The sequence below is a fragment of the Psammomys obesus genome, unplaced genomic scaffold (genome assembly GCF_907164565.1).
Source record: "Psammomys obesus unplaced genomic scaffold, mPsaObe1.curated_primary_1811, whole genome shotgun sequence".
Lineage (NCBI taxonomy): Eukaryota > Metazoa > Chordata > Mammalia > Rodentia > Muridae > Psammomys > Psammomys obesus.
Genome location: NW_026596034.1, coordinates 3,400,570 through 3,427,521, shown reverse-complemented (window position 1 = coordinate 3,427,521; position 26,952 = coordinate 3,400,570). Strand labels below are relative to the sequence as shown.

The 26,952-nt window shown below is 44.8% G+C and overlaps 1 protein-coding gene across 1 annotated transcript in view; it reads left to right on the top strand.

Annotated features, from left to right (window-relative positions):
• The window catches only part of Abcc12 (ATP binding cassette subfamily C member 12), an 82,248-nt gene that overhangs the window by 5,147 nt on the left and 50,149 nt on the right, over positions 1-26,952 (top strand). Inside the window, exons 2-3 of the mRNA XM_055620958.1 lie at positions 24,638-24,806; positions 26,452-26,780. Coding sequence (XP_055476933.1) covers positions 24,688-24,806; positions 26,452-26,780 — 448 coding nt within the window. The 5' untranslated portion in view covers positions 24,638-24,687. The remainder of the gene's footprint in view (positions 1-24,637; positions 24,807-26,451; positions 26,781-26,952) is intronic.

The window sequence follows — 26,952 nt, the reverse complement described above, 5'->3', positions numbered from 1 at the left end:
TTTTTATCGGGGAGGGTCTGGAGACGCTGAGAGAACAAGAGGTAGAGGCTGGGAAAAGGACTCAAGAGCTTCTCCATGGTTTTACTTAGTGTTCTACATACAGCCTTCGGACTTTATCTCATACCTCTTCAGAGGGTGAAGGAATGGGAAGTCTTTGTCAGCATCAAGCCAGGTCTGTTGCCAAGCTCATAGTTCTACTGGGCTCTGTCCTTGAAGGTTTTCAACATTCTCCATGGGTTACTTGGACACAGTTCAGCAGACCAGCTTTGTCCTGCTTGTTGGGATGTGGCTGAGCTGAGCCAGCACCTGTTGATTGATGTTGAAGGGTTTGTACTAATATTTATTTCCTCTGTTCCTCTTTTCATTTTTGACCATGTTCTTCTTCTTAAGACTTTTTTTCTCTGCTCAAATCCAATAAAAAAAATATTGTCTAAGTTTAAGCAGCTAATTACACTTCATTGAGTTGTCCATTGATAAAAAGTCTGTGACTGGACTAAATATTTTCAAATGTGGATTTAAAATCAACAACAACAACAAAAAACCCAAATCCTCAACCCCCCAAATATTTGATGTTGCCTCTACTTGCATGGAAAACTGCCCATTCTGCTATTAAGGAAACCCCAATTACCTTATTTTCTATTGTGACTTTTTCATGGACAGCCGAAGTGAAAATGGTTTCAATGGTGTTGTATAAGTGGCACCCAACACAAACCTTTTAAAAAGTAGTAAGATATTTGTTTTAAGTTGCATTTTGACCCTGTTGTGAGACAAGAAGTTGGAGATCTCCTGAAATGAAGGTTGGACTGGTTCCAAGGAACCCAACGACCCTAATCAGCAGGAAGCAGCTAAGAGAACTGTGGCCCTTCTCCCGCTAACCCTTTCTCTCTCCTACCTAGTGTTGGGGTGTTGGAAGGGATTGGGATGGAATAGGGAGAAAAAGATATAAGAAATTTAAATAAAAGACTTAAAAAAAGTACACCTACAATGTGCCCCCCTCCTTCTCCTCTTCCTTCTGAGTGCTGAGATCTTAGGGAAGGGCTGCTGTGCAATTCTATCTCTGTGAGACCAGGCTGCCAGAGATGACAACATCATAAACAGGAGGAACCTATAGTGTGTTGCTAAATAGAACTTGCTTGAATGGAGGAACCTGCATCTTGAGGTCCTTCTGTGCCTGTCCATCTTCCTTTTGTGGATACAGCTGTGAATATAAAGTGTGCAAAGAACACAATGAGTCTGTCCCCATGGCACCTGGCTGCCCAAGAAGTGTTTGTTGGCATACTTTAAAAAACTATTTTATTTACCTTCTTATGCCTCTACCTCTCTCCTCCACCCCATCCCTTCCAACACCAGGTAGGAGATAAAGAAGGTTAGTTTAGGCATTCTTGCGAGAACCCAGTACTGCCAGAAAGGATTCATTGTGTCTCCGTGTTTTTCAGAGTTAACGCACTAGCCATTTTGAGCTCCAAGGCTTTTAGTGGCCTGTTCACAATTTATTTTCACATGAACAGATTTATCACAATTGACGCACTGAGCATTTTGATATCTGGCTACTGGGAAAGCTAATGGTGGTGATCTTGCGACCCAAGGCTGCTCCTTTGGCAGCTCAGTTTGCTCAAGATAAGTGTTTCTTTCAAAACATGCTGTTTCTCCTTAACCTTTTCACCCTTAAGACCTTCTTCTCCGCCCAGCTCCCCAGCCTGCCCAGGAGCTTTGGGAACTTGACACTCAAAGTCCGTGGAGCAGAGCAGGATGGCAATTGTGGGAAACTCGGCTCTCAGTTACCGGGTCTGAACACCTTTTTTCCCTTCTTTTTCCAGCAGCACTGTTTGCTTCCCAACTCTACCCACAGACTCTCTAGTTGCACAGCCACCTCTGCAATCCTTTCAAAAGTGAGAGAGTTGAGTGACACTTCTGATTTTCTCATTTAATCTTTTTTGTTTGTTTCTCATATCCCTCCATATCCACTTGCAACTTTTCCAATTGCTCAGTCATTCTAACCTTTTTTTGAGATGAACTATAGGAGGAAGAGTACTCTGTTGTCTCCTCTATGACATTAGAAACCAGATTTTCCATTATTCTAAGCTGTATGTCTGGGTGCCACTTGTAGCATCCCTTTTAAACTATTTTAATTGGTTTCTTATCAACCACATTGAGTGCCATCTGTAGGCACTTGTTTTTAAATTCTAATTTATTTTTGGGTTCCTAAAACCTCTACCTCTCTTCCAACCCCCAAGAAAGAAGGTTAGAGAGAAAGAAGGTACAAGAGAAAAAAGGTTAGAAGGAAAGGGAACATAAACCTCTTTATTTTTTCCAGCTGGGTGGGTTCTTTTGGGGACAATACCAATCTCAGCCGTCAGGTTATCCAGCAGTCGAGGTAACTGGCAGCCCAGTAAATGCAGCAAGCAATCTTCTTCTTTCTTCAAAGCATTATCAAAGTGTTCACTTCATCCATCTCCCCGAGCCACTGTGCCTTCTCTCTCTGGGCTCTCCTATTTATACTCTCTGAGTCCTCAGAATTAAACTAACTGTAGCTGACAAAGACCATGCTCGCCTCTGCTGTGTGAGGCTGTTACCAGCTGGTAAAAACCATGCTCCTGCAGGAGGCAATTAGCAGCTGTGGACAAACTAAGGCAGTCCCACATCCCACACTTGGGATTAAAACAAAAACATAACTGTGCTTTTAAAGAAACCGAAACTTCCACTACAAGTGTTTCCTGTGTGGTGGCTGGCTACCTGGATGTGGTAGTCATGGGATGGAGTCTTGTAGCCGGGACTGCAGGCTAGCACTGTCTGTGATGTCCACTTTTATGTTATCTGGCATTTGTCTTTTTCTAGAAAAGCAAGTGTAGGTGTCATGTGAATTTGGTGACCAGTGTCCTAACAAAGACGATCATTTGCCATTTACCTCAAAATAGTGTCCATATTTCCATTGTGATCCCTGACACGCCCCATCAGAGCACTAGTGGGCCTTACCCCTGACCACGCACTACTAACTCTGTGCTGGTGGACAAAGCTACAGCCTGTAAGTGCTAAGTACTCTAACAGCGAATTACATGGCCAGCCTAAAAATGACTTTACTTTAAAAATGTGCTGTCTGCCATGTGTTTATATTCTGTTTCTTGATAAATGTAACTCTCTTACATATTTTTTAGTAATGCTTTTTAAACAATTGTAAAGATTATTAAATCTTATTGTGTGACTGGGAGTAACCTTGGAGAAGACAGACAATTATAGCCCTTCCCCAAGAGCGACAAAAAGAAAAGAAGGAGCGGAGCAGTTCAGGCGGCCAACGAGGCAGGCGGTGCAGGCAGGAGCAGCTTGTTGGTGGGCTCCAGTAGGATCTCGGGCTCTAGTGCTAGGCCTAATTGAGCAGGCCAGTGAGAGCCCAGCTGTGAATGTCTAGAGAGAGGAGCCCTACCCCGGAGCAGTCCTTCAAGTGTTACAGCTCAGTGAAAACAGTCACCCTCAGACGATCTTCAGTGAATCGGCTTGTACCGGTTCATTACTGAGGCAGCTTATGTCTGTCTATTCCATGCTGAACAAGCACTATACGAACCTTAGGGAATGGGAAGGGTTTTGGGGGGTGAATGCATTTTATTGGCTGTGGCTGGGACGCTGGTGATGCTCTTGTTTGCATCCAGGTGCCAGCTAGGAGACTGCCTGTAGCTACCTTGAGAGTTGGGGTTCAGCAGCTTCCTTGCTCGAGGGCATGCAGTCACAGAAGCAGGGAGGGAGCAGTTCTTATCTTGCCAATGTCAAGTTTAAGACTTCCAGGGTTTGGACACGCTCTACCTCACCAGTTGCATGCCAGTTCCCCTGGTAGTATGGAGCACATGCCCTGAAGGTAGAACATTCTTGTTGGGAGAAATGATGGAGCTTAAAGGTGGGAACACTCACAGTGAGGACTGACCGTGGGCTCAGCCAGTGTCCTCAGCTGTGCTGGTGGACCGCCTCCCTTCTTTGCCTGATAGTGTTACCTCATCTTCACCACCTTGGAGACTCCCAGGCAGGCTCCGGGTCTCCTCATGGGAGCAAAATGCAATCTCAGACTCTTATGTTTCCACTTCAAGGGATCCTTTTCTACCATGCCACTCACACCCAAAAGCTGGCGTTTACTTACACCACACTAGGGAAGCCTGGTCAGAGTCCTGAGTCAGGTGGGGAGTGAAGTAGCTTCGGTTCTTTAAGACATGAGTTAGTGAGCTCTGTGCATTGGGGCCTGGATTTGCTCATGCCCTCACTCTGGGTAGGTGAGAGGTGGCATAGAGTGGCCAGCCAAGGGTCATTGTCCACTGAGTTCCATGAGAGGGCTATAGGTGGAGCACTGTGGGCTCTCAGGGTGCTCTCCTGTCAGGTTTACTGATTAACCACGAGTTTGTGGCCTTTCCTCTATTTGGCTGCTCCTCAGCACTGAAAGATTATTGGGGTGTGGCAAAGCAGTGCCCTTGCTCTTCAGGAGCCCCTTGCTACTATACCTGTACTGGTCACATCTTGTAACGGATGCGTCCTGTACACGCAGGATTCAGCTACATAGATTCCCACGCTGTGCTAATGTTAAGATCTGACTGTGGCAACATCTTGGTTTACCAGAAGCACATAACTCAGAGTCTGCTCAGCTTGGGGCCTGGTGAGACACTGTCCAGGAGGGCAAAGCTCAGGGACTGCAAAGTGAGGTGGAGTCCTTCGCACACACAAACTCACTCCTTCATTGTGGGGACAGATAAAACTTGTGGAAGCAACTGATCCCAAGCTAACTAGATCAAAGGCCGCAGAAGGGCCGTTAGTGAGTCCCTAGGAAGGTGCCCAGGAACTGTCCAGCCAGGGTTTGGCTTGGTACAGTTAAGGCTCACCAATCGGTGTGAGGTTTAACAATTTGGTGAAGAATGTGTTGTCTGCAATGTACACTTTTGCCAGGTGTGTGACTGGAGTACATTTGCTGTGGATCTTCACTGAACAAGGATGGCAATTCAAGTTCTGCAGTCACAGACTTGTGGGGAATCCACGCAGAAATCAGGGTTGGTACATATAGACCAAGTGTTTTTATGGCTAGCAGCCTGTATCATGCCCTTCTTGCAGGCTGAGAGATCTTAAGCATTGTGCCCATGTTTTCATTGCTAGGAAGAAGGGTTGGTCCATGGCATCTCACCTTCATCTCTATCTTTCACATACACTGATTCTCACACATTTGCACACATATATACACCACCATGGTGGAGCTGCCTCAGAGTCTTTTAGGACTCTGCGGAGATATGCTAGGGCCTGGAAATCCTCCTGGGGCTGTGTGAGATGTGGGCCTGGAGGGCAAAGGTCACAGCAAGCCATATAGCATAGAGGTAGAGGCACAATCCTGCAGACAGGGACAGAACTCCAGTCCCACGCTTGTTCAGGCTCCTGCCCAGAGATGTTTCTTTCCTGTAGGAGGCCTGACTTGACTTGCTGCAGAGATTTCCCTAGAGTGGCAGCAAATAAACATTTACTTACATGAAAAGGATAGGCACTCAGAAGGACGTTCACAGCAGAAGGAATAGCTTTTGCTGTAGGGTGACGCTATCTGGAGACCAAACACACCATGGACACTGAAGATGAGAAAATGTTCTCATCCTCCTCTGTCTCCAGGCTGTTTTCTGGCTGTGAATGCCTATTCTCTCACTCACTCTCTCTGTCTGTCTCTGTTTCTCTCTCTGATTTAAATTTATTTTTTAAAATTTATCCACTCCACATTCCAATCACAGCCCATCCCTCCTCTCATCCTGGTTTCACCTTCCCTTCCTCTTGCCCCTCCCCTCCCCTAGTCATCAGAAAGGGAAAAGGGGGAGCCCTCCTTCTCTACCAACTGACTCCAACCTATCAGGTGTCATCAGGACTGCCTGTATCCTCTTCCTCTGTGGCATGGTAAGGCTGCCCCATCGGGGAAAGTGATCGAGGAGCAGGTAACAGAGTCCATGTCAGAGACAGCCCCTGCTCCCCTTACTGGGAACCTACATGGAGACTTAGCTGCCAATCTGCTATATCTGACAGGGGTGGGTGGGTAGGTCCTTTCCATGCATGGTCTTTGGTTGCTGCACCAGATTTGTTGGCTCTGTTGGTTTTCTTGTGGAGCTCCTGTCTCCAGATCTTTCTGTCCTCTTATTCTTCCATAAGACACCCTGTGCTCTGCCCAAAGTTTGGCTGTAAGTACCAGCATCTGCTTCCATGAGGGAACAGGACAGGAGCCTACCATAGATGTCCTCTGAAAGACTCCACCCACCAGGGGATGGAAACCTATTCTCTCTTAATAGCCGTTAGCCTGTTATTTTTCTCCCTTCAACCTCCTTTCTCCTTGCTTTGCTTTTTTGAGTCTCAAAGAGCAACTGAAGGGCCCTAATAATGCCTTCCCCTCCGGTTTCTGCCAGTCCAGAGTTGTCAGTTGAAAATTCCTGCCCCTCCCACACCTGCTGTGTGACAAAGGCCCGCTGTACCAACAGAATGCTCTACCCAAACAGCCCTCATTCTTCACACTTCTTCCTAGGCGTCCTTCCCGGCCTAACGTAGCCATCATGTTTTCCTCAAGTTGGCCAGCAGATGGCAGGTTCTTTCCATTAATGCAGGAAGGCTCAATTGACTGCAGTGATTTACAGAGAATCCAGTACAGAAAACCCCTCCTGAGTCAGAGGTCTTTTCACTTCAGAGCAAAGAGGTTACTATCACTGATCTACAAGGCCCCATTGACCTCCCCACCTCCACCTCCTTCAGCAGCCCCTATTTCTGGGCCCATTCTCAAAGTCAAGGGCAGCTAACTCACTCACAGTGAATTTACTAAGGCAGGATCCCACTCTGTAAACCCAGGCTGGCCTTGAATTCACTCTGTCATCCAGGCTCGGTTCATCATGTGGTCCAAGCTGATCTTGAACTTGTAGTCCTCCAGTTCTAACCTTCCATGTGGCTGGGATTACAGGGATGGGCCACTATGTCTAACAGATAGTTCACAAAACAAAACAAAGCAAAACAGTTTTCACCCTTGAGATACTCCGGTACCAACTCTTCAGACTGTCAAATTCTAACCCAAGGCTGGCAAGACCCTCATCACTTGGGAGGCAGAGGCAGACAGATCTCTCTGAGTTTGAGGTCAGCCTGGTCTACCAAGCGAGTTCTAGGACAGCCTGGGCTACATAGTAAATTGTCAGGCGAAAAGGAAAAAAGAACCCTAACCCATTCCTCTGTGTGTCTCCATCTCTCCCGTTGTCTTATCTAGATCTAGATAACTTTGTGGATTCCAACCAGGCCAGTGTTAGGAACAACCTTGTCCATGGGCCTGTGGGCCAGGACAGGAATGTTGTTATTCTCACTAATTGAAATTTAGCACTTTCCTTTGTTATAACGAAGGTAACCAAACACGTCGTATTCATGCCCCTCATGTGGATGGTGCCATCAAGGGGCACGTTCAAACCTCCTTTTGTTGTCCCGATTTTCACAAACCTCACGTGTGTCAATGCTTTGCATTCTTGGTGGTCATTAGATTTCCTTATAGACTGTGCTACTTAGAGCACCAACAGTAGAATATATTTCATAACATCCAGCTTTTTTTTTATCATAACCCTGTTTTAGTATAATTGGCTATCTGTAATTCTATGTATCTTGTCTTAGACATTAAAAAAACTGTTCTGAAAATAACACTGGAGTATCAAAGTCCATGATATGAAAAATATTAATAATAACATTCATCTTATCCATCACTTCAATCTGATAGAGGAACCCTGACTCTGGCGGAAGATGTATCTTGTTAAGAATTCCATCACTGGCTTTGAACAGTCTTTCCTGCAATTTGAATATAAGACAGAGGAGAAAAAGACTGGAGGGACAGACAAACAGCAAGGCATGGGGACATGGTCACTCTAATGGAAACTCAGGCTCCCAACTCCACTCCACTCCATGGAAGACATTTTCCAGGGTCTACTCAGGTTGCTGGTCCCTTTTCTGGATAGCATATTAGCAGTTGACAAATCCCATTATTTCAGGTATCTTTGGGCTCAAGATCTTCAGTTTAGCAGTATACATTTAAGATTTTTAAAAGGACGAGAAAATATAGCAAGGTTTTCTTCTTTCCTTTCTTCCTTCTCACTCTCATTTTCTTTTCTTCTTTCTCTGCCTGCTTGCCTGCATGTCTCCCTGTCTGCCTCCCCCTCCATCCCCCTCCCTCCCTGCCCCCCTCCCTCCGTCCCTCCCTTCCTTCCACCCTCTTCTTTCATCCTAGGATCTTGTTTTGTATCCCAGGCTTGTCTCAAAGTAATGATCCTCCTGCCTGGTTCAGTTCCTCTTGCTACCAAGTGCTGAGATAGGGTTGTGTGCCACCATGCCAAGGTATAGCAAGGATGCCTGACTATTCTCCTCATTCTGCAAATGCTTTCTCATTTCCTTCCACTCTCCCAGGCATGCTCATTCAGCTGAATCTCTGCTTCCTGATCTTGAATTCTCCCAATTACTGTGTGAGATGGGAGCTCATCTCTTCTGCTCTGAAAGACTCCTTTATGCAGAGACCTATGGTCCCTCTATATCATTCTGCTCCAGAATATGACCTATAGATCCCAGCTTGGTACCATTTGATGTTGCATCAAAATACTGTGTTAGCAGAAATCCATCTGTGCTCTGCCTCGCATGAAGATGGAGGCAAACTGGGCATCCTTCTTTGGTAAGCATGCCATATCCGGATCTGTTTGGAAGGCTTTGAAAAGAAGTCTGTCTGGGCTTAGGAGGCATCCTGAGGCTGTTGTGAAGCTCAAGCAAAGGGCTTTATAAATGTCAAGTGATATTATTAGCACCAATTTGCATTCATAGAGGAGGGAGGCACATGAAGCAAAGCACTCCAGGCATGTATAAAGAGAACCTGCCCCCATCCTGCATGCTCCCCTTGAAGCATCCATTTTACTACCCAGTTGTCCAGTGGCCATATTTCCACCTTCCTTCAGAGCAGGGAGAAAAACATCAGGTTTATTGCAGGCAGAGAAATGCAACTAAATTTCTGCAAGAAATGTAGAAGTCAGAAACAGCCAGCAGAGGGAAGAATTGGCAGGAATAAGCAAATCAGAGACCTGACAGGTGGAGGAAAATAGAGTAGGCTCCTGTGGGGAATATGTTCCAAGACCCCCCAATGGAAGACTGAGACAAACCTGGCCCTGAGCCCTTTATTATAGCATGCTTTCCCCTCTACTTACACATGCTAAAATTAAATGTAGGAGTTAAGCACAGTGAAAGAAAAACCACAATAAATAATAATAAAATAGAACAGTTCATGCACTGTAATAAAATTTTCAGCATTACAGAGCTTGCATTTTGGGTCATGATTAAGCAAAATAAGAACCACTTGGACATAAGCCCAGTGATTATGTTGACAGTTGATCTGATAACAGAAGCAGTTACTAAGTGGTTGACTGTAGTGATGTCGAGAGTCAGGGTGGTCCAAGCCTTGTCGCTCTTCTCAGAATGGGCTCCAATTAAATAGAGCTTGAAATGTATGCTTCTAGAGTCTTCCATCTAATATTTTCAGATGACAACAGGTGACTGAAATCCAGGAAAGCTAAACCATAACTGGACCACAGCAAAAGGTGTCCTACAGGTACATTCAATAAAATCTCATGAGATGCCTCCAACAGCACTTTGAAGCTAGTCAAGGTTTGCTGTTTCTGAGATCAAGAGATCTGCTCTCCCTGAACCCGTTCACAACCATGTTGGCATCCTTTGTGATTAGTCACCTGCTCTCTGCAAGGTACAGAAGCCACCAACAAATGTAGGACCCTACATCGCTGTAGAGTCCTGTGTAGAGTCCTGTGCACAAGAGTAAGCTACTAGGTATAGTCTCCGGCTTAGCATTTGTTTAGGGAAAGGGGAAAAAAAGATAGCTCAGTGTGTCCCTTGATTTCTGTTAAATGAATGAGTGAAAAAATGATATTTTATTTTTTAAAGCTTGACTTTTTACCCACTCTCAGCCTCTATAGTTATCTCTTCAGCAGGAACACGGGGCCAGAAATGGACAGAGCCTGGAGTGGCAGTTGGGAGATATAGGCATTGACTTCTACCTTGCTGACCTGTGCTGGAGCCAGCTGTGGGAGGCCTCTGCAACTCAGTTTCATTATCCAGTAGGATGTGGGGGTGGGGGGTTGGAGGAAGACTGATCTCCTCATAGACAGCGGTGTGCTGTGACAGGCTGGAGGCAAGGCTAGGCCAGCATTCCCTGTGATGCTAATTCTTACTGCAGGAGCCTACTGTCCTATAGATCAATCCTAAGATGGGGCAGTGCCCTTTAATGTGGGCCAGAGGGAATGTTGGCTTCCTCAGAGTTCCCTCCTCAGGTGTGGTGGGAGTGGCAGTTGAATGGGGCAGTTGGAGAGGAGGTTTCGAAGCATGTGGAACAAGGGAAACTAAACCTGAGGTCCACAGAGGAGGAAGCTAGGTAAGAAGGTCCCAGGTTATGGCTTCTGGCCACTCTTCCTCTCCGCCCCATCCCAGAAACTTGCTCTCTTTCCACGCCCAGGCAAAGCTCATCTTTGCTCAGCTCTGTTGCAATTAATGGTCCCAATTTAGTCTTCAGGGGCATTTATACCCACACTCAGGTCAGGCTGCAAGGAATGACAAGTATGACCTTGTCTGATGCTGTAAGAGGAATCCCTGGCTTGGCGCTCCCAGACATGAAAGGGACTTGGGACAATTTTAGTTTTGGAGTCTTGTGGTATGTGAAAGAAAAAATAGAAACAAGGCCGTATCTCCTAATAGTGCCATTTCCTATGGGCCAAGCATTCAGACACGTGAGTGTATGGGGGCCAAAGCTATTTAGACCACCACATACAGGCACACATGCGTGCTCACAGAGTTCTGTTCACAATTTAACCAAGAGATTTTTTTTTTAAAATAAGATCTTGAATTCACATTATATAACTATGTGGTTCTCACAGGTTTAAAATGGGAGTTTTTATCTTTTTTGGTCATGGTAGACCATCTCTGTACTAAATGGGTGACCTCATCTGGAGACAGCCCCCAACTCTGATGCCAGCTCCTCATCACTCAAGATTAATGTTTTGGGCTGGCTGGCCATAGGGTGCTGGGGACAGCCACTATGGCTTATCAGTAGAAGTGAGGGGCCAGAGCTGAGGAAAGCCACCTAAAGCTTCTCCTCTGAACTAACGGTAGGCAGCTCAGGTCTTGAAGGAAGTTGGGAGGAGGGGATATGGGGCATCAGATACTTTCCTTAATAATGGGACACGGTGTAGTGAAATAGCATGCATGAAACACTGGGTTCAATTCCTGGTACCAGAAAATGAGACTGGGAGAGAGAAGCCTGGAGGAAGAAAGGGAGAAAGAGAGGGAGAGGAAGGGAGGGTGAGAAGGGGGGGGAGCAAGGGTGGGAGAGGAAGAGAGAGAGAATTTGTGGGGTGATTGGGATCATAGCATCTTATTTGGAAGGGTTTCATGGGGAAAGATGCAGCTGCAAAGGATTGAAGGAGTTCTGAGGAAGGATGATCATTGTAGACGTTAAGCAACATTGGAAGTCTGATCTGCAATGTGGCCTTGTGAGCATTCTGAGTTAGGGCGGTTGAAAGAGCACAGGAGCAGGCATAGAAGATGTGTCTTATAAAGCTGCCCTCTAGACGTCTTTTCTCCTCCCACTTTGAACAGAGTCAAGGTCAGAGGAAAACAAATCCAGTATGAGAACAAGAGTGCCCATGTGATGAAAAAGGTTAAGCAGCCCAGAATCTTAGAGCCTGAGGGCCGCAGTGGTGCTGCAGGCTGTGGCTCAGTGGAGCCCGGGTGTCTGCTCCTTGCAGTGTCTGATTATAGCCATGAGAGCAGTTGAGATTGTCGGCAAAAGCAAGAAGTCTTAAAAAACCATGCTACTCTTAATACATGTTTTCTACAAACTGAAAAGAAAAACTGAACTGTGCAGACCATATAAAACGGACTTCCAAATCATATGTTTGTGCTCTTTGCTCTATGTAGACCCCTCTGCTTCTGCCTGCCCAGTAGATTAGGTTAGGATCCCCTAACCGAAATCAGCAAGGGACCCCCAGGGGCAACCGCTTGCCAATCTTCAAGTGCTCAGCCATGAATGATGGCTGCAGGGTCCCTGACTTAGTGAGCCCCCTATCCCCAGTTCTATCAGCTGCTCCTGCTTCTCTGTGACTGCTGGCAAGCAGTTTCCTCACTCTAGGCAGCTTCTCACTCCTGGCAAAGGATGGCACACCAGACGGGAGAGAGATGTTAGCCAAAGCACACTTCCTGATTTAAAGAGTTTCACTAGCTCCCCCCCCCCCCACCGGGGGGGATGCTGCCAGTTTTAGTAAATACCACTCCAGCTGCAGAGCTTCCAGGCTGTCTTAGAAAATCCTAACTCCGCAGTTCCTGTGGGGTGTTCAAAGGAATGACCTCACAGCACCGATTTCCTGTGTATCGCCTTCTGGACATCAGGTTGGCTGGTCTTCTGTGCTGGGCATCTTGGGAATGTTTGACCCCTTCAACAAGCTGCCAACAGGATCCTTCCCCAGTTAAAAGGTGAACAGATGAAATGAGAGGTTGCATGTTAGGCAGTATGAGTCTTGTCAGAATAGAGGACCTAGAAGCTAAGCCTGGATAAGAGAGGAATACAGGTTGGGCATGAGCTGAGGACAAAACAAAACACAATGATTGCCTTCAAGTGGCAGAGGCATGTGTGTGGCCTTCCTGGTCCCTGAGACTCTAGCAGGGTTCCCAGGGAAATGGCAGTCGGTTTCCCAGAAGGAAAAGAATGCATTCCCTCTAGGATTATTTCTTCTTAAAATGTTTAACTTTTTGTTTTTTTAAATGATTTCAAATTCATAGAAAGGTGGCAAGAATAATGATAAGAGATTTCAGCTATACTCAGACGAAAAAACAAGCTGCCAGGATGACTTTTATATTTCTGCATGCATTATTTATCAGTGTTGTCTGTGACCTCTGCGCCCCCATGCCTGTGCTCTGTGCCAAAACTTCGGGAGTGCATACCCACGCTTGGGTCTCACATAATTCGCTGCATTCCGTCTGAATACTTATTTCTCAAGAATATGGATCCTTATATAACCAGAATCATCAAACTGATAAGTATCTTCACTCAACAGTCAAAACCAGGGCATTCAACTTAACCCTAACATTGCTGCACAATCCAGAGTGCATATTCAAACTTCTTTGGTTGTCCCATTCACGTCTTTCAATATTTTCCTTGTTCAGCATGCCATACAAGACTGAGCTCTGCTTTCACCTGGCCTGTCTTTGGTTTCCTCTAAGCAGGAACATTTCCTTGCTTCCTTTATCTTCTATGATGCTAAGGGTTCTCGAGAGCTCAGGCTAATTTTGGAGAGCACTCCTGTGGGTGTGCTTCGGCTTCCCTTTAGACCTGATTATGCATTTCCTACACGAACACAATGTGACAGCTGCCTTGAGTGACGGCTGGCACCTGTTGCCAAGCTGTCTGAAGCATGTCATTTGGCCAGGAGGAGATTCTCACGTAAGAGGCTGTTTGCTGTGCCCCATCTCTTCTAGGTTCCTTTAGTCCCTAGATTCTGCAAATCTCTATATTGAAATGATTGGTGCTGGCTTTCAGAACTCCTGAGCTTTTTTGTCCTCTTTACCTGACAAACTCTCCTCCCTCTGATCAGGTCATAGGGAGCAGAGAATGGACATGGGAAAGGTCTGAGGCCAGAGAGGGGCTGTGGAGGTAGCTGATCAGGGCACCTAGTGTGACTGTCCCTTAAGCTGTGGCATGGTTGCAGAAGAAAAACTGAAAGCAGAGGCTGCCAGGCCCAGGGCTTTTCTTTGCTCTGTGGTCATAGCTGGATCTCATTTGGCTGAGGAGAGTGAAATGAGAGGTTGCAGTGAATGACGACAATCCAGGAGAGGACTACAGACAGAGCTTTGTGTAGAGAAGACCATGAAGGGCTTTCTGATTAGCACAAGGGAAGCCTCCTGGGATAACTTTGCTCAAGGGCTCTGCCTCTGTCAACTGTCTACAGAGTAGGAGCAAGCCTCAAGCTTGTAGCAGTATTCAGCTTGCTAATTTGCTTGATCAGACTGTCACATACTTTTCTTCATCTTGTTTCTCCCTCTGTTTATCATGTGTGCTGGTCAATAGGTTGATATGTGGGCCTAGTTCCTTTGCCGTTAGTCTTAAGTGGTAGTACACTGTGTTTGTAGTATGCAGTTTGATAAGCCATTTTCTCATTTGTACACGTTCAATATGGCAAACAGCTGCTACAAGCATTATTGGAGAGGCCATGAAAGTATATTTTTTCCATGAGATTCCATGTTTGCTGGTGTATGTTTTATATTGCACATTAATATTGACACCAATAAGTACAAGAAAAGAAAGATTTACAGAGTCAGGAGTGAATCTGAGAGGAGAGGGAAACAGGCCTGCAAAATTCAGGCTACTCTATATACTTAAGCAGGAAGACAGTGCCATCTGCCAAATGCATGCCTGATTACTGGCTATATTGATAAGATAATCTTGAACTTTGATTTATAAATTATTGGCCCAATGTATATTATAACAAGCAGAGTATCTGTGCTCTTTACCTATGCCAGACCTACAGCTTTTAGGAATTATAATATTGTCCATTTGAAGACTCCGAAATAGCTATTACTGTGGATTTAAATATCCCTGCAACTTACAGACCAAGCATGGCTTCCTGTATGTTTTTAAAAGAACTTGTTGGTGTTTGGAAACAGGCTTTTTTTCGTAGCACAGACTGACCTCAAACTCCCTCCTGACTTGCCCTCTCAGTGTGGGTACTGCAGCTGTGTGCCACCACACCTGGCCTCGGGTGTTCAGAGAGCTGTCTGTCAGTTACTTAGCTACGTACCTGTCAAATATCTTCTTGCTTGAGTAATTTATTCATCATTGGTCTACTGAAATCTTGTATAAATTGTACATACTAATTCTTTACAGTTAAAGGGTTGTGTTTCCACAGCACATTGCTTCTCTCTCTCTCTCTTCTTTAACTTTTAACAAATGGTGGCTTCTGATTGACAAGTTTGTGATTTCAGTGTAGTGGCCATAGTCAGGAATTTAATTTTAAGTTTGCTTTAAGAAACACTTCCCTCTCTGAAGGTCATTAATGTTCTTCTCTATATTTATGTCTAACCATCGGAGTTTTTCTTTTCTTTTTTTTGACTTTTTTTTTATTTTTCTTTTTAGTTACATTTTGTTAACTCTGTGTCCCAGCTGTATCCCGCTCCCTCATTCCCTCCCCAACCCCACACTCCCTCCCTGGTCTCCTCCCTGCCCCTTTCCAAGTCCACTGATAGGGGAGGACCTCCTCCCCTTTCATCTGACCCTGTTTTATCAGGTATCTTCAGGGCTGGCTGCAAAGTCCTCCTCTGTGGCCTAACAGACTGCTCCTCCCCTGGGGGGGTGGTCAAACAGCCTGCCCTTGAGATCCTGTTAGAAATAGTCCGTGTTCCCCTTGCTTTGGAAAACTACTTGGTTACTGAGCTACCACGGGCCACATCCGAGCAGAAGTTCTAGGTTATATCCATAGATGGTCCTTGGTTGAGTGTCAGTCTCAGAAAAGACCCTGTGCCCAGATATATTTGGTCCTTGTAGAGCTCCTACCCTTTCCATATCATACTAACTTCCCTTCTTTCATATGATTCCCTGCACTCTGCCGAGGGTTTGGTTATGAGTCTTAGTGTCTGCTTTGAAACACTGCTAGGTAGAGTCTTTCAGATGCCTTTTGTGGTAGACTCCTGTCATAAGTTCAATGCACATCCCATTTGTCTTTCTAAATGAGGATTAATCACCTTCGCCTGTGTCCACTTTCTTGATTATCTTCTTTAGGTGTGTAGATTTCATTATGTTTATCATATCTTGTAGGTCTATATAAGCGAGTATATACCAAGTTTGTCTTTCTCCTTCTGGGATACTTCACTCAGAATGATCTTTTCTAGATCCCACCACTTGCCTGCAAATTTCATGATTTCCTCCTTTTTGATTGCTGAGTAGTATTCCATTGTGTAAAAATACCACAATTTCTGTATCCATTCCTCCGTTGATGGACATCTGGGTTGTTTCCAAGTTCTGGCTATTACAAATAAAGCTGCTACGAACATGGTTGAACAAATGTCCTTGTTGTGTACTTGAGCAAATTTTGGGTATATACCTAGGAGTGGTATAGCTGGGTCTTGAGGTAGCACTACTCCTAGTTGTCTGAGAAAGCGCCAGATTGACTTCCAAAGTGGTTGAACCAGTTTACATTCCCACCAGCAGTGGAGGAGGGTTCCCTTTTCTCCACAACCTCTCCAGCATGTGCTATCACTTGAGTTTTTCATCTTGGCCATTCTGATGGATGTAAGGTGAAATCTCAGGGTCGTTTTGATTTGCATTTCCCTAATGGCTAATGAGGTTGAGCATTTCTTTAAGTGTTTCTCTGCCATTCGATGTTCCTCTTTCAAGAATTCTCTGTTTAGCTCTGTTCCCCATTTTTTAAGTGGATTACTTGGTTTGTTGCTTTTCTGCTTCTTTAGTTCTTTATATATACTGGATATTAGCCCTCTGTCAGATAAAGGGTTGGTGAAGATTCTTTCCCAATCTGTAGGCTGTCTATTTGTTTTGATGACAGTGTCTTTTGCTTTACAGAAGCTTTTCAGTTTCATGAGGTCCCATTTATTGATTGTTGCTCTTAGAGCCTGTGCTGTTGGTGTTCTGTTCAGGAAGTTGTCTCCTGTGCCAATGAGTTCTAGGCTGTTTCCCACTTTTTTTTCAACTGATTTAGAGTATCTGGTTTTATGTTGAAGTCCTTGATCCACTTGGACTTTAGTTTTGTGCAGGGTGATAAATATGGATCTATTTTCATTTTTCTGCATGTAGACATCCAGTTGGTCCAGCACCATTTGTTAAAGATGCTGTCTTTTTTCCATTGAATGGATTTGGCTTCTTTGTCAAATATTGAGTATTCATAGGTGTGTGGGTTTATTTCTGGGTCTTCTATGCGATTCCATTGATCCTCCTTTCTGTTTCTATGCCAATACCATGCAGTTTTTATTACTGTTGCCCTGTAGTACATCTTGAGATCAGGAATGGAGATACCTCCAGATGATCTGTTGTTGTACAGGATCTTTTTGGAGATTCTGGGTGTTTTGTTTCTCCATATGAAGCTGAGAATCTTTTTTTCAAGGTCTGTAAAGAATTGAGTTGGTATTTTGATGGGAATTACATTGAATCTGTAGATTGCTTTTGGCAGGATGGCCATTTTCACAATGTTAATCCTACCAATCCATGAGCACGGGAGATCTTTCCATCTTCTGAGATCTTCTTCAATTTCTTTCTTCAAAGACTTGAAGTTTTTCTCAAACAGGTCTTTCACTTGCTTGGTTAGAGTCACACCAAGGTACTTTATGTTATTAGTGGCTATTATGAAGGGTGTTGTTTCCCTAATTTCTTTCTCAGCCTTTTTGTCTTTGGTATACAAGAGGGCTTCTGATTTTTTTGAGTTGATTTTGTATCCTGCCACTTTGCTGAAGGTGTTTATCAGCTGAAGAAGTTCTCTGGTTGAATCTTTGGGGTCGCTCATGTATACTATCATATCATCTGCAAATAGTGACACTTTGACCTCTTCCTTTCCGATTTGTATCCCCTTAATCTCCTTTAGTTGTCTTATTGCTCTGGCTAGGACTTCAAGTACAATGTTAAAGAGATATGGAGAGAGTGGGCAGCCTTGTCTTGTCCCTGATTTCAGTGGGATTGATTTAAGTTTCTCTCCATTGAGTTTGATGTTGGCTATACGCTTGCTGTATATTGCCTTTACTATCTTTAGGTATGTGCCTTGTATCCCTGATCTCTCCAAGACTTTAAACATAAATGGGTGTTGGACTTTGTCAAATGCTTTTTCAGCATCTAAGGAGATGATCATGTGGTTTTTCTCCTTCAGTTTGTTTATGTGGTGGATTACATTGATGGATTTCCGTATGTTGAACCACCCTTGCATTCCTGGGATGAAGCCTACTTGGTCATGGTGGATGATATCTTTGATGTGTTCTTGGATTCGGTTTGCAAGTATTTTATTGAGTATTTTTGCATCAATGTTCATAAGAGAGATAGGTCTGAAGTTCTCTTTTTTTGTTGGATCTTTGTGTGGTTTAGGTATCAAAGTGACTATGGCTTCATAGAATGAGTTTGGTAGTGTTCCTTCTGTTTCTATTTTATGGAATAGTTTGAGGAGAATTGGTGTTAGTACTTCTTTGAAGGTCTTGTAGAATTCTGCGCTGAAGCCATCTGGTCCAGGGCTTTTTTTGGAGGGGAGACTGTTAATGACTGCTTCAATTTCCTTGGGAGATATAGGGCTATTCAGTCTTTCTACCTGATCTTGACTTAATTTTGGTAGATGGAATCTGTCAAGAAAGTTATCCATTTCATTTAGATTTTCAAATTTTGTGCCATATAGGCTTTTGTAGTATGACCTAATAATCGTTTGGATTTCCTCAGTGTCTGTAGTTATGTCCCCATTTTCCTTTCTGATTTGTATGGTTTCTCTCTGCTTTTTAGTTAGTTTGGCTAAGGGTTTGTCTATCTTGTTGATTTTCTCAAAGAACCAGCTTTTTGTTTCATTGATTCTTTGGATAATTTTATTTGTTTCTAATTGATTGATTTCTGCCCTTAGTTTGATTATTTCCAGCCGTCTGCTCCACTTGGGTGTATCTGCTTCTTTTTTTTCTAGGTTTTTCAGTTGGGCCATTAAGTTGTTTGTATGTGATGTTACGGATTTCTTCTTGTAGGCACTTAGTGCTATAAATTTTCCTCTGAGCACTGCTTTCAATGCGTCCCATAAATTTGGGTATGTTGTGCCTTCATTTTCATTGAATTCTAGAAAGTCTTTAATTTCTTTCTTTATTTCTTCCTTGACCCAGCTGTCATTGAGTAGTAAGTTGTTCAGTTTCCATGTGCGTGTCGGCTTTTTGTTGTTTCTGTTGTTGTTGATGTCCAGCTTTAGTCCATGGTGGTCAGATAGTATACAAGGGATTATTTCAATCCTTTTGTATCTGTTGAGGCTTGCTTTGTGACCAACTATATGGTCTATTTTGGAGAAGGTTCCATGTGGTGCTGAAAAGAAGGTGTACTCTTTTGAGTTTGGGTGAAAAGATCTGTAGACGTCTATTAGGTCCATTTGATTTAGGGATTCTGTGAGTGCTTTTATTTCCCTATTTGGTGTCTGTCTGGTTGATCTGTCCCTTGATGAGAGTGGGGTGTTGAAGTCTCCCACTATTAAGGTATTAGGATCAATGTATGATTTAAGCTTTAATATTGTTTCATTTACGAATGTAGGTGCTCTTGTATTTGGGGCATAGATATTCAAAATTGTGATGTCCTCTTGTTGGATTTTTCCTTTGATGAGAATATAGTGGCCCTCCTTATCTTTTTTGATTAACTTCGGATGAAAGTCTATTTTATTAGATATTAGGATGGCTACTCCCGCTTGTTTTCTGGAACCATTTGCTTGAAAAACATTTTTCCAGCCCTTTACTCTGAGGTAGTGTTTATCTTTGTTGCATAGGTGTGTTTCTTGGATGCAACAGAATGTTGGGTCCTGTTTCCGTAACCATTCTGTTAGCCTGTGTTTTTTTATTGGTGAGTTGAGTCCATTAATATTGATAGATAATATTGACCAATGCATGTTAGTTCCTTTTGTAATGGAGTCGATGATCTTACCTTGTTTCATTGCTTGTTTTCTTTTCATTTTTGTTGGGATATTATCTGTATGCCCTGTTTTCTTGGGTGAGTTCGTTTTCGTTGGATTGGAGTTTTCCTTCTAGTATCTTCTGTAGGGTTGGTTTGCTGTATAGATATTGCGTAAATTTAGTTTTGTCATGGAATATTTTGTTTTCTCCATCTATGTTGATTGAAAGCTTTGCAGGGTATAGTAGTCTGGGTTGACATTTGTGATCTCTTAGAGTCTCCATGATAGTTGCCCAGGCCCTTCTGGCTTTCATAGTTTCTGATGAGAAGTCTGGTGTGATTCTGATAGGTCTACCTTCATATGTTACTTGGCCTTTTTCCCTTGCTGCTTTTAATATCTTTTCTTTGTTCTGTAGATTTAGTGTTTTGACTATGATGTGACGTGATGTGTTTCTTTTCTGGTCTAGTCTATTTGGTGTTCTGTAGGCCTCTTGTATATTTATGGACATCTCTTTCTTTAAGTTGGGAAAATTTTCTTCTATGATTTTCTTGAAAATATTTTCTGGGCCTTGGAGCCTGGAGTCTTCTTTTTCATCAATTCCTATTATTCTTAGATTTTGTCTTTTCGTAGCATCCTTGATTTCTTGGATATTTTGTGATTGGAATTTTTCTGATTTTACTTTTTCTTTGAGAGAAGTATCAATTTCTGCAAGTGTGTCTTCAGCTCCAGAGATTCTCTCTTCCATCTCTTGTATTCTGTTGGTGATGCTTACTTTTGTGGTTCCTGATCTTTTCTCCAAGTTCTCCAGCTCAAGAGTTTTCTCATTTTGTGTTTTCTTTATTGATTCTAATTCTGTTTTCATGCCTTGCACCATTTCTTTCATGTGTTTGAATTTGGATTCCTGTCTCTCTAAGATGGACTCTATTTCTTTGTTCATTTCCTTTTTGTATGCCACTAATTTTTTCTCTACTTGTGCCTCTATTTGTTTGGCTATGTTTGCCTGTGTTTCTTTAAGGGTTTTGTCTATTTCTTCTTTCTTTACCTCCAATTGACTGGCCAACTCTTTGAAAGATTTGTTCATTTCCTCCTTATGAGCCTCAAATAATTGAGCAAGCATGGCTTTAAGGTCATTTTCCTGTGCTTCTGATGAATTGGAGTATCCATTGATTTGGGGGTTTGCTGGTGAAGTCATGATGTCCTGATTTATGTTGGAAGTGTTCTTTCGCCTACCCCTGGCCATTGGCTTATCTGAGACCTTCCCTGTTTGTTTTTGGATTCTGCCGATCAGACTGGTACTGTCTCTCTCTCGAGTCTGGAGAATTCTTCAGGAAGTTGAGAGAGGTCCCGTGTCCTTAGTGTGTGCTGAGGACTAGCTGTACCTGTGGGAGGAAAGTACACAGGCGCAAACAGAGGCAAATGCAAGCGTGCGTGTGTGTGTGTGTGTGTGTGTGTGTGTGTGTGTGTGTAAGTGTGCGTGGGCGTGTGTCTCGAGGGACAGAGTGATGGCTAATGTTGAACCCTTGAGTGTGTGGGAGGGGCTCTGCAATGTATATGTCGCAGGCGCTAGTGATGATCGCAGCGCAATTTCTGGCATTAACTGCCTTAACTCCTCAATTAGACCCACAGAGCAGGAACTTCAATGTTCCAAGTGCCCCTCTGTTTCCCAAAGTGGGTATATGGGTGGGAGGGGGTTCGATGCCTGGCTTCTGTTTTAGAAGGACCCAGGATCAGTGGAGCTGCAGATTCTCAAGGGTGCACTCACTTACAGGCAGGTCACTTGGCAGAGATCGGGGTATCTGGACTCTCTGCTCTCTGGTTTGGCCCTGCTTCTTTGATGTGCTCCGCCAGTTCCGTGCTGCTGTCACTGCCAGGTTATGAGGTCTTGCTGCAGCTGGAGATTTCAGGGTGGTCACGTCAGTAGGAATCGGGGTAACCAGCCTTTCTGTTCCCTGGTTTGGCCCTGGTTAGTCTTAAACTGGAGGGCTGATGTGCCCCGCCAGCTCAGTGCTGCTCCGCCGCCAGGTTAGAAAGTCTCACTGCAACTGGAGACTGGGTTGCTAGTCCAGATGCTTTCTGGGAAGTCCTGGGGTCTCTTCACTGTGCTCTCCAAGCTTCGGAGGCCCAGCGCCTGGTGTGTCTAGCTTGTATGGCATTTCTGTCTGGTTTTGGTGAGTATATAGCGTATTCTCTGTCACTGTGGGATTGGGCAGGCCGTACCATCATTGATGGCGCTCCTGCGGAGCTAGTATGGCGTCTAGCAGACTCGGGCCCTGGGAGGATGGTGCAGCTGCCGCGCGTGAATCTGGGGCTCCGAGACACAGTACTGCTGGCCTTTGCCGATAAAGGGCTTGGGGCTCCGCCTCAGTGGCTGCAGGCCCCAGGCAGTTAGGTCTGCGCTGAGAAAGGCGAGTCCGCTGTGCCGAGGAGGAGGAGGAAGGTCTGGGGGAGGGGAGTGCCGAGAGATCATAGGATCGTTTCTCACCTTCCCCAAACAAGTCCCTGGGTGACCTGAGACCAAGGTTTTCACCTCCTGCGATGTTCCCTGTTGTTTAGAAAGTCTCTCCGTTGTTTCCCTGGCTTCAGAAGTTCTTCCACTCATCAACTCAGAACTTTATCTCTTCCACAGCTCGGAAACTGTGTGTGCTAGTCGCCATCTTGGCTCCGCCCCCCAGTTTTTCTTTTCTAGACACTTTGCCTATATATTTGTTTATCTCAGTGCTATCTTGGATTGACTCTAGGCATGCTAGGCATGAGCTCTAACACTGAGCTGTATCCCCTTTGTTACTCCTTTTACTCTGAGACAGGGTTGTGCTAAGTTAGTCAGGACTTGAATCTGTGACCCTCCTGCCCCAGCCTTCTGAGCAGCTGAGATTACAGGCATTCACCAGCAAGACTAGCTATACTATGTCATATTTGAAGTGTGTCTCTTGTGGGGAACATATCATGGGATCTTGTTTTTCTGCTGTTTGACAATCTCTGTTTTAAAAATTGCAGTGCTTAGTTCATGCATATCTAATATAATTACTGATATGATTTGATTTACATTTATTGGCCTGCTTTTGTTTTCCATTTATTTCGTGGGTCTTTTGTTTGCTTTGTGTTTTTAATTTCTCCATTCCTTATTTTCAGCTTTTTAGGTGTTTGTGTGATAGCTGATTTATTTATTGTTTAGTGTCTCTCTCTAGTTTCTTACCTTCACCGTCACCCTTACTTTGGTGTCTTTTTTTCTAGAGCTCATGCTGTCCTGTGATTCGCAGCGCAGCAGGGCTATCGTGTGCTCATTTTCTTCTTTCTTCGAGGAGAGCATTTCTGTTTTCAACTTCTCAGATACTTGCTACTTGCAGTCCCAACTGACACATAAGCACCAGCTAGGTAGTGTCTACACGGGCTAGGTGCAAGAGTGCGGCTGTTAATGAGAGAGACAAGAAGCCCACAGTCTGTTTAGGTAAAAAGGAAAGTTTCTCAGCAGAGGAAAGGCGTAATTTGAGCCCCAGAGTCCGAGCAAGAATTGGCCAAGTGCGGAGAGACCAGGTTGCTTCAGGCATGTGCACAAACACTCAGCAGCACCAGGAGGGACTGGAGCTTTGTTCAGAGGACATTAATACACTTAGCCTGACTGGAGTGGAGTGTGAGATTGTCCATGTGGAGGGGGCATATTAGCAAAAGATCTAGCAACTTTGGAAGTTTCTGACTTCTGAGTGAATTAGGATTCTGGGGCTATGTCGACAGCATTCTGGTCATTAATATTCATTAACTGGATGAAGAGATTTTAGGCACAAAAGCATGTACCTCTCCCATCTGATTTCATGTTTCAGTTTCTACTTGGAAAGATTTCTTTTTCCTGTCTCAATAAAAGAGTTTTTGTTTTCATTTTTTTTTGTGTGTGTGTGTGATAAAAAAAAAGGCACATCATTCCAGACACATGCCTATTGTAATATAGGACAAATACAGTTTTCCAGGGTTATTGGGGGGAAAAAAAAGCAAGTTTTAGTTTCCCCAGGTAGGACTGTGTCACTCTCAGAGTAAGGAGTTTCAGGTCTCAGTTTCCTCTTCCAGATAGTGAAGGATTTGTACAAGAGTCCATCTGAGGGACACTTTCATCTTGGGCCATCCCCAAATGGCCATTTATTGGTCATTTATGGCACCTTGATGAGAGTTGCTGTCTAACTGTGAGAACTTCCAGGGAGAACTCACAGGAAATTGAGCCCTATGTATACTTAAGCATAAGGATATATATGCTGGTTAAGAGGGCCAGAAACAAGTTCAAAACAGCATAGCAAGAAGGTGCCATTTATTTCTCCTATTGGGGGGGAGAGAGGGATGTCTTGGGAACTCAGGGCAAGTCCAGAGCTAGGGCTCAGAAAATATGAGAAGCCCTCTGCAGGAATCTCCACAAATGGGACAGTTGATCTGTAGGCCAGGCAGACACAGAAATGTTCTCTACATCTGGGTTATGGGTTTTCCTTGAGGGCATTGGTCACAGAACCAGTGGGAACATGTGCTTGTCTTGATGTGAATGGTCATGAGGGGTGGCCTTGTTGAAGTTCTTTTTGCCCACTGGGTATCCAGGCGGAGGGGCTGTGGATGCATAAGCTCCTGGGAGGATCTGTAGCTGTATGGCAGCGTTCACCATATCCAGAGAGCAAACCCACTCTTTCCTGAGCCTCTCTTACTGGGTTGAGAACCAGCCTTCCTCATGGGTTGACCCTCAGTGAAGTCTCCCAGGAGGATTTGTGGATCCTAGCCTACTCAAGGTAGGAACAGAAGAGGAATGAGGTGTGATTACTCAAAGGAAGGATCTCAGAATATAGGTTAAGGGGTGTTGGTAGCATCTGGCCACAGTCCTTCTTAGATATTGAGACAAATGGATAAAACCAGGTGGCAGGACTCAAAACAAGTGAAGAGGTGTAACAGCAATAGTGAGTTTTGACTGTACTCCCAAAGTCTCCATTTCTCATTTCTCAGCGAGCCATCTTCATCATTGTTTGCAGCTTGAAAGTGTCCCAAAGCCAAGAGTCTAGGGCTCCAGACCGGCATCAAGATGGTGGGTGAGGGCCCATACCTTATCTCAGACCTGGATCGGAGAGGCCAGCGGAGATCCTTTTCCGAGAGATATGATCCCAGCCTGAAAACCATGATCCCAGTGCGACCCTATTCAAGGTGAGCCAGGAGGAGGACTGAGGTGGGCAGGCCAGGGGCCCCCAGGGATAATCCCCAGCCTCTGCTTACCATGTACAATCCTTATGTCTACCCTTTTATTCATCCATCCACTCATTTGCGGGACACTAGCTTCTTGTTTTCTCCTGTGGTTGGTGAGATGACAGCTAACATAATAAAGGGAGCAACCTTACCAGGCCACAGAGAAAGACAATGCAGCCAGTCCTGATGAGACCTGATAGACTAGGGTCAGAGAGAAAGGGAGGAGGACTTCCCTTACCAGTGGACGGGGGAGGGGCACAGGTGAGGATCCCAGCACTCAGGGAGGCAGAGGCAGGTGGATCTCTGTGTGTTTCTGAGGGTTGACCTACAGTTGACTGGGACAACAGCAACACCTGGGCCATGGCCGCTCAGCCTCCCAGCAGGCTTCCAAGAGAATGAGTGGACACAAGCAGGCCACCTTGAGACTCATACTCACACCAGCACACTACTTTCACTGCATTCTGTCCACCAGCGTGAGCTTCGGGACGTCCGAGATTCAGCATGAGGGGCATAGAGGCCACTTTTTGCTGTCGTGAGCTGCAGTGCCACACCCAAGGGGCTGGAATACAAGAGAGCGGCTCACTTTTGTTTATTTGTTTATTTTGCTTTGCTTGGTTTTCTAGACAGGGTTTCTCTGCATAGCCTTGGCCATCCTGGACTCGCTTTGTAGACCAGGCTGGCCTAGAACACCCAGAGATCCACCTGCTTCTGCCTCCTTGAGTGCTGGGATCGCAGGCGCGTGCCACCACTCTTGGCTGAGTGGGTCACTTTTAAATTCCAGGACAGCGTTTCAGGAACATATGCTAAGTTCCAAGCACATATGCTCAACAGTTCAGTATATTTATTATTTTATAGCTCGTTAACCACAACACCAGAAAATGCTGCCTTTTCTGAGTAACAGAGGGCCCAGAGGCATCTCTTCAGCTCATAGCATATCTCACATCTTATTTTTTTTTATTTTTGACCATTTATCTGTCTCTGTCTTTGTCTCATACATACTCATTTTGACCATATTCACTGCACATGTTTTTCGACTTTTACGATGTAATTACCTGGATACCGATGTGGCATCCCTGCACGGGATGTTGGAGAGATGCACAGAAGTTCCCCACTCCTGGGCATCCCTACCACAAAGATGACAAATGAATGTGAGGGACTCCTGAGGGGACAAGGACAGACCTACAAATGCTTCCCTTCGACAGCATGTGGACCCCATTTAGGATGATGCGAAAATTCATGCAGTACTCCGCGGTTTTTGAAATATAGTCTAATAAAGGTATTTAAAAATTATAACCAGAAGTAGTAAGACAAGTAGGTGCTAAGTCTGGATATGATTACCGTTGATTTCAGGATAATAGGATTAAGTGTGTGTTACTCAGTTTTGAACACTGGCTGTGTTTAACAGCTGACCTGCTTATTTTCTGAACGCTCGCCGTCTGCTTTCCTGAGCTGGGGTAAGCTGGATCAGGAACTACCCAAAAGGCTGAAGAATGCAAGTTCCAGGTTCCATGAGTGGCTCTGATTATTACTGTAATTACCAATCCAAGCCAGCATGTCATGGCGGCTAGCCCCACGTCCAGGAACCCGAGAATATCATTTCGTCTAGGTTGGCGTCCAACCCCGTGGATGATGCTGGGCTGCTGTCCTTCGCCACGTTTTCCTGGCTCACACCTGTGATGATCCAAAGTTACAAGCACACGCTGACAGTGGACACCCTGCCCCCAATATCGCCATATGACTCCTCTGACATCAACGCCAAGAGGTACCAGGGTCACCAAGGGAGTGGCACTGTGAACAGGGGATCCCGAGGGTCCTTCCACTTGCTTCTGCTCCCCCTGCAGAAACTGACACCTATACGAGCTTCTCTTCTCAGGGGCTGTTCATTGTGGTGTGGGTTTGAAATGCCTATGCTTCTTGGCCCAGTCTATGGGGAAGGTAATGTCTGAGAAGAAGGGGCATAGAAGACTACAGTCTTCTCTGGGGCCTGTAGGAGCAGCACTGCAGATAGGTAGCTGGAGACTTGCTTTACATGTGCTGTTTCGGCCCCACCTTGGCTGCTGCATGAAGCTCTAGGCATCTTTATTCTTTTTCATGTATGTTTTTTTTT